We start from the raw sequence: 15791 nt of genomic DNA, 5'->3' as shown, positions 1-15791 counted from the left end.
GGGGTTAAACCTTTATTGGGGGGGTTAGGGGGGTACCTTAGAACTAAAGGGGGCTAACCCTAACTGCCCTAACAGTTATTAGTCACAAATGACACCTGCCGGGTGATCAGGGGGTTAAACCTTTATTAGGTAATAAATGGCGGGTGCCCTGAAACTATAAAAAAATAACTAACCAACCAGCGTCACCTGTAACAGTTATATGGTGATCACTGGTGAAAGGGTTAACTAGGGGGCAATCAGGGGGCTTTATGCGGTAGTATATGGGGGTCCCTAGCGCTATAAAAAGCTGCGGCGAACCTAAATACCTACCTGCCTAACTAGCGTCACCTGTGACACTAATACGGCGATCAGAAAAATGATCGCTTATTAGGCTGGGTTCACACTGGAGCGATGCGGAAACGCCGCGAATCCGCGGCGGGTTCCCGCATCGCATGCCTCCCGGCGGCAGTTCACACTGCCCTATGCGAACTGCTGGGAGTGTCAGTGAAATGTTACTGACACCCCCAGATCAGTTCGCATATCGCAGTGCGATCTGCAAACTCGGATCGCATGGTGTGAACACCCATGCGATCCGATTCTGCTGCGGGCCAAAAAAAGGGTCCCGTGCGAATTTGCGGCGGGTGCGGCGGGTGTGGCGGGTGCGGCGGGTGCGGCGAATGGCTGAACTCGAATCGCACAGAGATCGGATGTGATTTGCACTGCAGTGCGGTGCGAATCACATTCGTTCTCATAAACCGCTGCAATGTGAACCCAGCCTTAGTGACACTGGCGACGGGGGGTGATCACGGGGTTAAACCTTTATTGGGGGGGTTAGGGGGGTACATTAGAACTAAAGGGGGCTAACCCTAACTGCCCTAACAGTTATTACAGTCACAAATGACACCAATGCAAAAAAAAAAAAAAAAAAAAAAAAAAATGACATTGGTGTCACTGTGACTGGGGGGCAGGGGTAATTGGGGGGGTGATCGGGGGGTAAAGGGGGGGTGTGAGTGTGCCTGGCATGTTCTACTGTGTGTGGGATGTGTTGGTGCAACTCACTGATCCGCTCTCCTCCGTGTCGGAACGAAAAATACCGACACGGAGGAGAGAATACATCACTTCCTCTCCTGTGTTTACATTACAGGAGAGGAAGTGATGTCACCGGGGATTTCCATTCGTCGGGAGCGATCGCGAGGGGGTGGCCATGAATGAATGGCCGTCCCCTCGTCCGGGATCGCTCCCGAACGAAAACCGACTGCCGCAGGCACCGGGCGGGGGCCCGATCGGGCCCCCGACCCGCGGGAGGCAAAGCACGTACATGTACGTGCTTATGCCTGCCCGTGCCATTCTGCCGACGTACATCGGCGTGAGGCGGTCGGCAAGTGGTTAAGCATGAAACTGTTTTTTTTTCAAAAAAAAAACGTGTTCGAAAAATTGCTGCGCAAATACCGTGTGAAATAAAAAGTTGCAACGAGCGCCATTGCATTCTCTAGGGTCTTTGCTAAAAAAACATATATAATGTTTGGGGGTTCTATGTAATTTTCTAGCAAAAAAATTAGGAATTTTACATGTAGGAGAGAAATGTCAGAATTGGCCTGGGCGCGAAGTGGTTTTAAAGTGATAAACTTAGGCTGATGTCAGATAGGCAACTCTGCGCTACCAAACCCACCACTAAAATCATCAGTGCCAGGATCGCCAAGAGGCCACCTGTTTGTCCTAATGGAATGGCTATGGAATCGCTCCCGTCCCGATGTAACTGAGGCAGCAAGATGACACTCCTATCGCTAGCGAATGAGATTCAGAGGGAGCGATTCCATAGGGACAGACAGGCGGCCTCTTCGTGATCCTACGACTGGTAATTTGTCTCTACTGGTAAAATCTGCTGTCTGACAGCAGCCTTGGGCCTCAAAACAAGCAAAGCCACAAAAGAAAAAAACACATTATTATGAGAGATATGTATCAAATATTTTCAGGCTGTTTGGATATACATTTAATAACTGGTGGCGGTATGTTTTTCGAAATATTTGCCGTTGCACATTTATAGACACCAGGGGCTGCAGTTATGTATTTGCTGATTTCAGAGCCATCCCTGAACCAAAAGCTGTCACCATGTCATCTCAGCAAAAGAGGTTAGCATCATAAAAGACGAGGAGTTGGCATTATTCTTTTGACTGAGAGCAGACGCTGGTAACATACAGAGCAATAAACATCACATTCACACTCCCACATCTCATATCGCTTTAGGGCCTCTGATTAGTTGCGACAGCCTTGCACCGGTTTATACACATGGCCACAGCTGGCCTTGCATATTACAGCTGAACCTAAGGCAAATATAACAGACACAATTAAATGCACTCATATCAATACCCTTTACATGGCTATTTATTACAAACTTGTACCGGATAAAGCTTCTTTAAAAAAAAAAAAAAAAAAAAATCTGAATTTTTTTTAGGAAGGTGTATTAGTCATAGTTATTGTCAAATTAACCGCTTCAGCCCTGGAAGATTTTACCCCCTTCCTGACCAGAGCACTTTTTGCGATTTGGCGCTGCATCGCTTTAACTGGCAATTGCGAGGTCGTGTGATGCTGCACCCAAACAAAATATGACGTCCTTTTTTTCCCAAAAATAGAGCTTTTTGCTTTTGGTGGTATTTGATCACCTCTGTGGTTTTTAATTTTTGCGCTATAAACAAAAAAAAAAGCGCCTATTTTTTAAAAAAAAACACATTATTTTTAAATTTTTGCTATAAGAAATATCCCCCAAAAATATATAAAAAAAACATTTTTTTCCCTCAATTTAGGCCGATATGTATTCTTCTAAATATTTTTGATAAAAAAATAAATGAAAATAATCGCAATGTGTAAATGACACTGGCAGGGAAGGGGTTAAACACTAAGGGGCGATGAAGGGGTTAAGTGTGTGCTAGGGAGTGATTCTAACTGTAAGGGGGATGGGCTTCCACTCACATGACAGTGATCACTGCTCGAGATTACAGGGAGCAATGATCTCTGTCATGTCACAAGGCAGAACAGGGAAATACTTTGTTTACATAGGCAGCTCCCTGACGCGATCGCAGGGAGACCAGCGGACATTCAGTCTGCCGGTCCTGCGGGCACAGTGACGTTGTACGCTGCGGCGTGCGCGCACCTGCTAGCCCCGCCAATTAAACGCAACATACAGGTAGGCCCATTTGCCCACTGCTGCCATTGTGCCAATGTATATTGGCATGCAGCGGTCAGCAAGTGGATAATCATCACATACTGATCTGAGCACCAAGGCAGCCATGACTTCTGGCCACAAAGGGATATCTAAATTCTGCTTTTTGTATTAGTTTCTGTAATTCCCAGATAAGGAGGGCCAGCAAACTTAAAGCGATTGTAAAGGTAAAGTAGGAAAAAAATATCTTTATACTTACCTGCTCTGTTCAATGGAATTGCACAGAACAGCCACGAACCTCCTCTTCTCGGGTCCCCCGCCAGCGCTCCTGGCCCCTCCTCTCTGTCCAGTGGCCCCCCACTGGAAGCCGCTTCCCACGGGGACACTCATGTGTGCTCGCCCCCAAGCACCGCTGCTGCATCCATTGAGATAAACAGAGAGATTCAACCCCGCTCCCTCGTCACTGGCTTTGCTTGACAGCACTGGGAGCCAATGACTCCTGGTGCCCCAGCAAAGCCACTAAAGTGTAGGGAGAGAAGAAAGCTGGCTTGAATGAGGCTCAGGCAATGCTGTATCCTGGCCTAGGCCAACAAGGCCCAGGCCTAGGGCAGCACTTTGTAGGGGGTCAGCACAGAAAGAGCCCCCGCCGGCTTGCGCTACACTGTTAGTTTAGCACCAGTCTTATCGGGCAGACTGGGCTGAGAGGCAAAGTAGCCTAGCGCCTCCATAGAGTAGCCGCACTGCTTCCAGTATGCGGGCGGCTGGCATTACGCAACTGTGGGGGGGGGGGGGGGGTGCCGCTTCTAATTTTGACTGTCCTCTCATCCTGGACCACAAACTCAAAATAGTGTAAAACCCTTTTTTATTTTAAGGATAAAAATAAATAAATAAATAAATAAATAAATAAAAATATTGTTAATGGCACTCCAAACACAGAAGCAAATGCATTTTGCCATGTGAAAAAACGAGGGGCAAATGCTTGAAAACACATAGTAAAAAACACACAAACCACAAAACACCAAAATGTCCCATTAACCACATGTAGTGCAGCCAATTGACATTACCAGGCTGCCCTATGCGTGTCAGAGGAAAAATGAGACACAAAACGTTCGCTCACACTATGCTAGATGTGAATGGGACCTGAAAGTGAAATTGATGTGATAACAGAAGAACAATGAGGCGCCATTCACATCTATGCATTTCCTTGCATTTCAGAAATTCGCTGCCCCAAATATCGCAGTAGAAAATGAGCCAAGCTCCATTCATAAAAAAAAAAAAAAATGTTCTGAAAGTTCTTTTGGGGTGATTGCTGTGTGTAGGGCAGCCAATTCAGGTGGGTGGGCTGTCCTATGTGCGATGAGTGAAAATGCTCCAAAGCACTTCCCCACCTCACTAAAAAAAAAAAAAAAAAAAACGTATGTGGGAATGCGAGTTCCTGCTATGCAGAGATGTGAACGGGGTTTGACAGCTGAGTGTTTCTGTCCACTCCCTTCTATGTACGTGTATAAAGATGGCCATAGACTATGCAATCTGATTGTGTAATCAAGAGTGATCACTGATTGATTGTATTTTATTTAAAAAGCGTGCACCTTGGAATGGGAGGGTGGATGTTGCAGGGTGTGTGCTAATGAGGTCAGCTGGTCAACTCCTTCCTGTGTCATGACCTACAGTCTGTAAGGATGTAAGACAGAAGCAATAGATACGTTTTGAATCATGGATGAAGCACAGTAATGTACGTGTCTGTAGATTTTATGGAAAGCTTTTATATTTTTGCAAAAAAAGTACATGAATTGGTGCTTAGGAGATCTGAAATTTAGAAAAAAAAAAAAAGCAAAGGCGAACTTACCCTTTAAAGCGGAGTTCCACCCAAAAATGGAACTTCCGCTTTAAGGGAAGGTGACCCCCTGACATGCCACATTTGGCATGTCATTTTTTTGGGTGGGAGCTCCCACTTCCTCTCGGCGCACCGCAGCACCAGAAGGAAGATCACCTCTCCCCCTCCCTCTCGGCAATTATCTGGGACACATCACAGGTCCCAGCTGATTGCCTGGCCAGTCACGGCGCACTGCATGGCTTGTGCATGCGCAGCGCGTGCCCGGCTATGAAGCCACAAACAGGCGCCCAGAGAGAAGGGGGAGAAAAGCGGGGGCTTCATTCTCTCGCATCGTTGGACCCTGGGGCAGGTAAGTGTCCGATTATTAAAAGTCAGCAGCTGCAATATTTGTAGCTGCTGACTTTTAATTTAATTTAATTTTTTTTAAGCGTTACTCCGCTTTAAGGTAAAAAACGTTTAGGCTTTAGAACCACCTTAATGAAGGCTCAATGCTGTCAGTCTGATCCATGTCTGCATGAGTGGAGAACATAGGTATGACCTCAGCATTGTGCTTCTGCTCTTTCATTATCCAATCAGCAGGTTGAGGGGGGGGGGGGGTACTTGAGGAAACTGTACAGTTTAAAGCGGAACAAAAGCCCAAAAAGATAAAAAAAAAAAAAATAAATAAAAAAAAAAAACTTATGAGCAGACAGGCTCTTTATTGTATGCAATGTCTCTTCTGCAATAAAATAAACTCACCTGCCCGCTCACAGACTTTTGTAGAATGAACATATAGCTGTGCATGGGCAACTCAATTTAAATTCCTGCTATGATTCCTGTGTACTGGAATAAATGAACTCCTGCATGTGCAACGGCGTTACGTCATCCCACGCAGGCCAATCAAGATGGCCCAAAGCCTGGGACCCAGGAGACGCCGAGGAGAAGGTGATGGCCCTGATGAGGGACCTTACAAATGTCAGTCCATTTAAGCATAGGTAAGTTATGCAAACTTCAGGTCTGCTTTAACTGCACTGGAGGTCCAGAAACTGACTATACTATCTGTCAGAGGTACCTGGGTTACAATCTGAACAGAATTACAAATCTTTTGTCGTGTAGGAAAGTTGAGCTTCAATTGTGTATTCACCTGCTTGCCTGGAGTGCAGCATTTAGTGCCTGAAAAGAGAGAACATAGGCTTGTTTATGCTTGCAAACACAGGCGGACAGGGGTATACACATGCCAAGGCAGAAATGTATCCCGTCAGGCACAGCGGGCAGTACCACTGCCGAACATTAAAGTGAATGGGGCTGTGCTGCACCACCCTGCAACCACATGTAATGCACACGGATGCAGCGCAGAGGATTGATTTTGGAGACATTTGACAGGCAGTGAGGAGGCAATATGTTGCCTCCTCACTGCCTGTCAAATGCCTCCAAAATGGATCCTTGTGGATCGCTTTTTAGAAGGGAGCAAACTCTGCCACGCATCTAATGCCCTGTGCACACCATCGGACATTCCGACAACAAAATCCATGGATTTCTTCCGACGGATGTTGGCTCAAACTTGTCTTGCATACACACGGTCACACAAAGTTGGTCGGAAATTCCAAGCGTCAAGAACGTGGTGACATGGGAACATGGTGACGTACCACCAGCAGAGAAAAATGAAGTTCAATAGCCAGTGCTGCTCTTCTGCTTGATTCTGAGCATGCGTGGCACTTTGTGCGTTGGAATTGTCTATACACAATCGGAATTTACACAAACGGATTCTGTTGTCGGAAAATTTTAGATCTGGCTCTCAAACTTTGTGTGTTGGAAATTCCGATGGCAAAAGTCCGATGGAGCCCACACACGGTCAGAATTTCCGACAACAAGCTCCAATCGCACATTTTAAGTCGGAAGTTCCGTGTGTACAGGGCATAAGGCCTCATGTACACTGCTGCTGGTAAACAGGCGTTCAGAGGACGTTGGACGCTTTCTTCAGCTGCCCCTGAACTCAGCCAATGTTATCTTATGTGTACATGCACACAGGGTCGTTTAAGGTCATTTTTAGGCTTTTCTTTGAAGGCAAAAAAATTAGTTCAGACACCAAAGTTTCCGACGTTTCAGACGCCAAACATGGCTAATAACTCGCATTTAGCCACGTTTCGTTTACAGGCGTTTTGAATTTTTGACTATTTTGCGCTTCTAAGTGCAGATGCGGCATGTAAAAGCAGCAAAACGGCCGTTTTAAACCTGGGTTACTATCTGTCAAGTTAAATCGTTCAGGAGAGGTTGTAAAACGTCCCGTGTACATTAAGCCCCAACCTAGTCTATCTGAGTGAGGCAACACGGACAGTTTTGCCTTCAGACACATATGATATATGAGACATGTTGATGCTGGAAAAAGGGACACGGCTTATTAATGCAGCCTACATACCCTGGCCCTGATTCTATTTTCACTGTGTACAATACATCCATCTTATACGAATGAAAATCTCCAAGGTAACAAGAGTTGTGCGAAGGCCTAGCTCATACATACCTTGTCCCGGGAGCTGTCCGTCCTCACCCGGGTGCTGAGCGCGCTCTGGCCGGTCTGGTTGTCCCGCTCACTGTTGAAGATCAGACGCAGGGGGACAATGTCTTCCCTCCCCGAGAATCTGTTTTCTTTCTTCCTGTGCATCTCTGTCACCCAGGTATCTGCCAGAAAATAAGAAAAGAGAGATAATATCAGATAAAACACACAAACAACAATCTGATTTCCCAACGCCGGAAACATAAGAAGAGCTCTGGAAGGCCTGAAGCATTCCACCTGGTCAGATTCAATGAACTGGTACAAAAGCACTTAGATACAGCAGCAGCATGCTCCATCCCATAACAGCAAATCAGATTGACAATGACATAAATATGTAATGAGATTTTATTGGTTCTAATTTTTGTCATATAAAAAAGGTTCACTTCATTATCAGCAATTCCACAAGATCTACTGCAGCTTCAGCTTCTATGTGGCCCAACTAGTAGAGGACAAAGCACTCAAATCAAAGCCCAAACTGTTTATTTTTAGTTTTGGATAGAGTAGAGAATGGGTTTAGTCTGTTATTATGAGGCCATTTTCCAGTTTTGACTGCTGTGATACAATACGCTACCAAAAGTATTGGGGCACCTACCTTTAGGCCGCGTACACACGCGGGGACTGTTCGCCCAACTTTGTCCGTCAAACAGTTTCGGCAAACAGTCCGCTCAAAATTAGCATGGACGGACATGGCCACACACGACGTATGAACAGTTTGCTGAAACCGTGCGCGATGACGTGAACGGCACGTACGACGGGACGAAAAATACGACGTCCTATACACTGCATTATAACTTTCGGCGTGTAAAGCCTTTCTGAGCATGAGCGGAACTTAGTTTGACGAACAAGCCTACACACGAGGGGACTGTTCGCTGAAACAAAGTTTCAGCGGACAGTTTTTCGGAATTTCCGAAAAACCTTGTTCAGCGGACTGTTCGCTGAAACTGTCCGCTGAAAGCCCACACACGAGCGGACTGTTTGCCGAAACACTGTTCAGCGGACAAAGTTGGGCGAACAGTCCCCGCGTGTGTACGCGGCCTTACACACACATGAACATTAATGGCATCCCAGTCTTAGTCCGTAGGGTTCAATATTGAGTTGGCCCACCCTTTGCAGCTATAACAGCTTCAACTCTTCTGGCAATGCTGTCCACAAGGTCTAGTAGTGTGTCTATGGGAATGTTTGACCATTCTTCCAGAAGTGCATTTGTTAGGTCAGGCACTGATGTGGATGAAAAGGCCTGGCTTGCAGTCTCCGCTCTAATTCATCCCAAAGGTGTTCTATTGGGTTGAGGTGTAGGCCAGTCAAGTTCCTCCACACCAAAACTCACTCATCCATTTCTTTATGGACCTCCCTTTGTGCACTGGTTCAAATCATTTGGTGGAGGGGGATTATGGTGTGGGGTTGTTTTTCAAGGGTTGGGCTTGGCCCCTTAGTTCTAGTGAAGGGAAAACTTAAGGTATCAGCATACCAAGACATTTTGGACAATTTCATGTTCCCAACTTTGTGGGAACAGTTTGGGGATGGCCCCTTCCTGCTCCAACATGACTGCACACCAGTACACAAAGCAAGGTCCAGAAAGACATGGATGAGCGAATTTGAGTTGGAGGAACTTGACTGGCCTGCACCGAGTCCTGACCTCAACCCAGTAGAATACCTTTGGGATGAATTCAAGCAGAGATTGCGAGCCAGGCCTTCTCATCCAACATCAGTGCCTGACCTCACAAATGCTCTTCTGGAAGAATGGTCAAACATTCCCATAGACACATTCCTAAACCTTGCGGACAGTCTTCCCGGAAGATTGGAAGCTGTTATAGTGGGCCAACTCAATATTAAACCTTACGGACTGAGACTGGGATGTCGTTAAAGTTCATGTGTGTATAAAGGCAGATGTCCCAATACTTCTGGTAATATAGTGTAATTTGACTGACAATTACTACACTACAAGTCATGAAACCCTGTACCCAAATACATTTTATATCATTTTTTGAGACAGATGGAGCCTTCTTTTGGTGGTAATTAATAACCACAGGGTTTTCTATGTTTTACTATATAAAAGCAGGGGTCTCCAACCTACAACCTGTGGGCCAAATCTGGCCTGCTGCAAGATCTTATCCAGACAGATGATGTAAGATGAACTCTGATAGGGCCCCTTATGTAAGTGTGGACCCGCATGTGAGGAGAACTCTGATGGGGACTTTCATGTAAGGGGGGGGGGGGGGATTCTGATGAAAGGAGGACTTTTATGATGTAAAAAAAGACTCTGATGGGAACTCTAAAGTGGGGAATCTCATGCAAGGAGGACTGTAATGTGAGGAAGACTTTGAAGGGAAGTCTAATGTAAAGAGAGAAATCTGATGTAAAGGGGACTCTAGGGTCTCCATCAAAGTCTTCTTTACATTAGAGCAGGGCTGCCTTTAATATTGATTGGACCCTGAGCAAAAATTTTCTTGCCCCCCCCCCCCCCATGCAATTTCACTCTCCCCCTGCTCTGAGACATACAATAAATAGCAGCTAGACTTAAAGCGGGGTTCCGCCCTAAAGTGGATCTTCCACTCATCGGAACCCTCCCCTCCTCCGGTGTCACATTTGGCACCTTTCAGGGGGGAGGGGGTGCAGATACCTGTCTAAGATAGGTATTTGCACCCACTTCCAGGCATAGACTCCCACGGGAGTCTATGCCTCTTCCTGTCCCGGCATGCTTTCTGCTGGGACACACACGGGTCCCAGAGACAGCGCGGACCATTCCCACTGCGCTGCGCGACTTGCGCATGCGCAGTAGGGAACCGGGAAGTGAAGCCGCAACGCTTCACTTCCTGATTCCCTCACTGAGAATGGCGGCGGCAGCAGCCGAGAGCCGAGCGATCAATCGGCTTTGGCTGCTGACATCGCTGGACCCTGGGACAGGTGAGTGTCCATTTATTAAAAGTCAGCAGCTGTAGTATTTATAGCTGCTGGCTTTTAATATTTTTTTATCCAGTGGACTCCCTCTTTAAAATCAGTTTACTGTATCAGATCAGGCAGCAATTGTGATTGGTTGCCAGCTATTACAGCATATTACTGACTGGTTGCTAGAGCTTACAGCACACATTACGGCTCACTGATTAGTTGCTAGAGGTTACAGCAAATGATTTCTGCTTGTTAATTGGTTGCTAGAGATTACTGTACAGTAATACTTCTCACTGATTGGTTGCTAGAGGTTACAGTACATCATCTCCTCACTGCAGGGGGGCATGATATACATATGAACGGCGCCTTTATTTACATATCAATGCCCCCGGCCGCAGCTGTTTACTTATGAATGCCGTCGCTATTTACATATGATTGATGGTTATTTACATGTAAACACAGGGTCTGCAGGTGAGTCATCTGTACACAACAATAGGGGCTGAGCAGCATTAGTACCAGCACATCACACTGAGATATCAGGACACAGCATGAGACTTTAAAACTGGGATAATTGGCAAGTATGAGGCAGCTGCTTTGGGTCCCACAACAATGATAGGGCCCAGGGCAGCTGCCCCTTTTGCCCTGCCTTAAAGACGACCCTGCATTAGAGTCCATTAATGTAAAGAGAGAACTCTGATGTAAGGGGGACTCTAATATAAGGAAGACTTTGATGGGGACTCTGATGTAACTCTGATGTATGGAGGGACTCTGATGAGCTCAAGTTTATTTGGAATTTCTTCACTTTGTTTTAATGAAGTTTTTCCTGTGTAAAAAAAAAACAAAAACAAAAAAACTACTAAAAATAAATCGTATTCATTAATTTATGTTGTATTGGTAATCTATAAAACGGATTCTTTTGCTCTGTTAATATTTGTGTAATATACAGTGTGGCTTTCATACTAAAAAGTTTGCAAACCCCTGAAAAAAAAGGGACAAAAACATTTCCCTTATTTCTGTTATAAAACATATCAAATAAAAAGGCCAGGACAGTATGAACACCCAAAAATTATCCCTTTTTGCCAAATAAGCACATTTCTTAAAGCGGAGTTCTGCTTAAAAAATGAAAGCAGCTGACTTTTAATAATCGGACACTTACCTGTCCCAGGGTCCAGCGATGTGGGGGAACAAAGCCCCGCTCATCTCCCCCTCCTCTCTGCGGTGCCGGCACTGTAACTGTGGGAGTGAGCCGCGCGGCGCGCCGTGACTGGCCGGGCAATCATCTGGGACCTGTGACATGTCCCAGATGATTTCCGGGAGGGGGGGGGGGGAGGTGATCTCCCTTCTGGGGCCGCAGTGCGTCGGCAGGAAGTGGGAGCTGGAACCCTCTAAAAAATGTGGGGAAAAAAATACTGCGCTAAAGAAATCTCTCAACAATAAGTCTAAATATCTAAAGGCTGCAATTGATACGATGTGATACACACCTATAAAGCATATAAGTCAGGAATTTCAACCGCGCTCACAATTACAAAAATCTAAAAAAATCTAAAAAAATATATCTAAAACCTATAACAGAATAATATGTATACACTATAACTAGTCAAAAATTATAATACAAAAACCCAACTAAGTGAATAATAAAAATATACTCTATAACTCATACAATAATCAAGTGTACAAAAAAATTCTAAAAAGAGTTTACCGCCCCCCCCCCCCCCCTCCAAAAAAAAATGACATCCCAAATGTGGCATGTCAGGGGGTCACCTCCCTTAAAGTGGAAGTTCAATTTTTGGGTGGAACTCCGCTTTAAAGGGAAAGTTCACCTTTGTACACTTTTTTTTCTTCTAAATTCCAGCTCCCCTAAGCATCAATATAGCATTCATGTACTCGGCTTTAACAAAAAAAAAATGTAAATGAAGAAGCATGCTTGTATAGAGGGGGTTAAAAACACGCAGCTTGGTAATGGTACACTGAATACAGCAGCATCATAGGTTATACAAGTGGGAGGAGGAGGTGAAGGGGTTAATGTACAGGTCACATACAGTGGGGGGGGGGATGGAGATGAAGGGGCAAATGTAAAAAAGTCCAGGATAAGGGAGGAAAAGATGAAATATAAAGATCACTAGAGACAGAATGGAGATCAGATGTACAGGGTGGAGGGAGAGGTGAAAGGGCTAAAAACAGCCCCATAATCAACCCTCCTTTTATTTTCTCATAGAATATGTGCAGCTACTTCCCACCTACGATTCACCCCTCATCTCCACCCCCTACCCACCTATGAGCAGCAACAACAATAGACCTCTCCAACAACAATAGACCTCTCCAACAACAATAGACCTCCCCGGCAACAATAGATCCCCCCAGCAAAACATGAGACCCCCCCAGCAAAACATGAGACCCCCCCACAACAAAATACCCCCCAAAAATAGATCCTCCCAGCAACAATAGACTCCCACCAGCAACAATAGAGTAGATCTCCCAGAAGCCTACATAAACAGACCCTCCAGCAGCCAGAAACAATAGACTCCTCCCCCAACAGTAGATCCATTCCAGCAACAATTGAGCCCCTAGCGACCTAAGATCCCCCCAGCAACAATAGATCTCCCCAGCAACAATAGAGTAGATCTCCCAGAAGCCTACATAAACAGACCCTCCAGCAGCCAGAAACAATAGACTCCTCCCCAACAGTAGATCCATTCCAGCAACAATTGAGCCCCTAGCGACCTAAGATCCCCCCGGCAACAATAGATCTCCCCAGCAACAATAGATCTCCCAGCAACAATAGATCCCCCAGCAACAATAGACCTCTCCAGCAACAATAGATCTCCCAGCAACAATAGATCTCCCAGCAACAATAGACCTCCCCAGCCACAATAGACCTCACCAGCAACAAAAGATGCCCCCAGCAACAATAGATATCCCGAGCAACAATAGATCTCCCCAGGCACAGTAGACCATCCAGCACCTCAGTGCTGGAGAAGGTGGCAGGTTTGTTTTCCTGCAGAAAAAAAAAAAAAACCCTGTGTACTGATCTTTTCATTGTGTAGGAAGCCTTAAGGAGGGGGTTTGGGAGGCAGTATGGGGTGAGAGGAAAAGTGAAGACTTGTATGAACGTTCAGCTGCCTGTATCTCTGGATTTACTAATGTTTTGACATTCAGTTTTCGATAGGCCTGGTTCACACCTATGCAGCTTGCTTTTGGTATGTTTCTGCAGTGCTTTTTGAGATGTTTTGCATTTTTGCACGCGTGATTTTTACGTGTTTTTTGATGCCTTTTGCTTTTTTTATGCTTTTTTTGGGGTCAATTTATTTGTTGGGCAGTTTAAAAAATTTGAAATGCATCAAAACATTAAAAACACATATAAAAATGGGGGGACTAGAGCCAGATACAAATAATTCGTTTTTTGGAATGAAGTTCCACTTTCACTCTACTATGCATATTTGTGTATATTTGCATATTTGTTTGTAACAGGTCCTTATTAATATGTCAGCACAAACAAAACTGACAAATGCACAGAGCAGCCCTGATCCTCTTCTTCTGGGTTCACCTGCCGGTGTTCTTGGTTCCTCCCCCCCCCTGCCAAATGCCCCATAGCAAGCCGTATGCTATGGGGACACTTGGGCGTGCTCGCTCCCGGACAGCGCTATGTGTGTACATTGACACACACAGTGCAGCTCAGCCCCACCCCCTACTGTCTGCTCACGGGCTGCACACAGAAAGTTTTTAACCTCAGTGCAGAGAATGCATTAGGGTAAAAAAACCTTTTACTTTTCATACACTTTCAAGTGGAAGTGCAACTTTAGTCATTTTTTTCAACTTTCCATCTATTAAATCTTCTGCCCTTGTTGTTTTAACTTTGGATAGTAAAACATTTAAATTCTCTCTCTCTCTCTCTCTCTCTCTCTCTCTCTCCTTTTAATAAGGGCACTTACCCGTCAAGGGAGCCCGCAAAGTCACCCCCCCCCCCCAGGCTGACCCGTCCATCCAATTGGGTGCCGGTGCCACCATCTTAACGAAAGGAAACAGGCAGTGGAGCCTTGAGGCTTCACTGCCCATTGTGAATGGCCCTGTTTTCTGGGGGGACACACATGGCCCAGAAGACAACGGGGCAGCTCGCCGAAGAGGAGGGAGTGGCGCGGAATAGGAAGAGGAGGCAGATTAGGTAGAGTGCCTAGCAACAGGGCTTTCTGGTAAATAAAAAAAAAAAATTATATATATTTTTTTGAGAATGTTAATGTAATTTTTTATTTTAGGGTGGACTTCCGCTTTAACTTTACTATTATTTGTTATTTTTGTAATGTCTTTCTAGAGTTAGAAACTTTTAATTTTGTTGCAGCACCTGATTTGAAAAGTAAACATTGTACCAAAAGATTATCACTGCATACAGGCGGTCATCTCCATTCATATATATTTATCACAACAGAGAAGTGTAGCACCCTCCTAGTAAGGCTGCTAGGTAAGTTACATGTTTTGGCTCCTGCTATAATCAGGGGAGCGATCATTGTTTGGTCTGACCTGCTCAGGGTTTCACAGGCTGGGAGTTTGATTGCTTCCCCCTGCCTCTAGAAGAAGTTTCTGGAGCTTAGGCTAGGTTCATACTTCTGCGCGGGGCTGTGTGTGCAGGAATTGCTGCAGTTCCCGCACCCGCAACCACCCGCAGTGAAAACGCACTGCTCTGCGAAAGCGCGCAGGGCTGCCATTTATTCCGAATGTCACCCCACACGCATGTAAACTCACAGTGCGTGTGCAGGTGCGGGAACCACAGGGAAATCGCATGGTCAAAAAGACCATGCAATTGCCTTACCGCCACGTTTTTGAAAAGGTGCATACACCTTTTTTAATGGAAATTTGAATGGGCTGCCGTGCCCACATGAATGCGGCCCGCGAAAATGCATAGGTGTGAACCTAGCGTTAGACCCCTTTCACACTGGGGCGCTTTGCAGGCGCTACAGCGCTAAAAATTGCACCTGCAAAGCACCCTAAAAGAGGCTTTCACACTGGAGCGGTGCGCTGGCAGGAGGGTAAAAAAAGTCCTGCTAGCAGCATGTTTGGAGCGGTGAAGAAATCAATGGGGCAGCGCGACTATACCGTCGGCAAAGTGCCGCTTTTCTGTGGTTTTAAACGTTTCACTCCCCTGTTGGCGGCCGAATACCGCCACTAAAATGACAGTAAAGCGGCGCTAAAAATAGCGCTGTTTTACCGCCGACACCGCTCCCGCCCCAGTGTGAAAGGGGCCTTAGGGAGACAGAATTTAAATGATCAGATTTAATATTGAGCAGGGCCTAATCAATCCGTGGCGAGGTGTGACTACATGGTGGCTGGGAGGCTGTTAAATAATCTGGAGACCTGGAGGGATGGTCTTTCCCCATGAAGGGTTGGATCTGCGAGCTTCAGGGGGCTATCACCCC

At 45.8% G+C, this 15791-nt stretch overlaps 1 protein-coding gene across 9 annotated transcripts in view; it reads right to left on the bottom strand.

The window, feature by feature from the left end:
- ADAM22 (ADAM metallopeptidase domain 22) overlaps nucleotides 1-15791 on the bottom strand; it is a 462480-nt gene that overhangs the window by 432039 nt on the left and 14650 nt on the right. For all 9 annotated transcript variants that reach the window (XM_077490871.1, XM_077490878.1, XM_077490879.1 and 6 more), the window contains exon 2: nucleotides 7468-7625. In XM_077490871.1, coding sequence (XP_077346997.1) covers nucleotides 7468-7625 — 158 coding nt within the window. The remainder of the gene's footprint in view (nucleotides 1-7467; nucleotides 7626-15791) is intronic.

Source organism: Lithobates pipiens, unplaced genomic scaffold, assembly GCF_037356315.1.
Source record: "Lithobates pipiens isolate NorthernLeopardFrog02 unplaced genomic scaffold, aLitPip1_a1.2 Scaffold_19, whole genome shotgun sequence".
NCBI lineage: Eukaryota > Metazoa > Chordata > Amphibia > Anura > Ranidae > Lithobates > Lithobates pipiens.
Note: the sequence above shows the minus strand (reverse complement) of the source record. Positions and strands in the feature narration are given on the sequence as shown.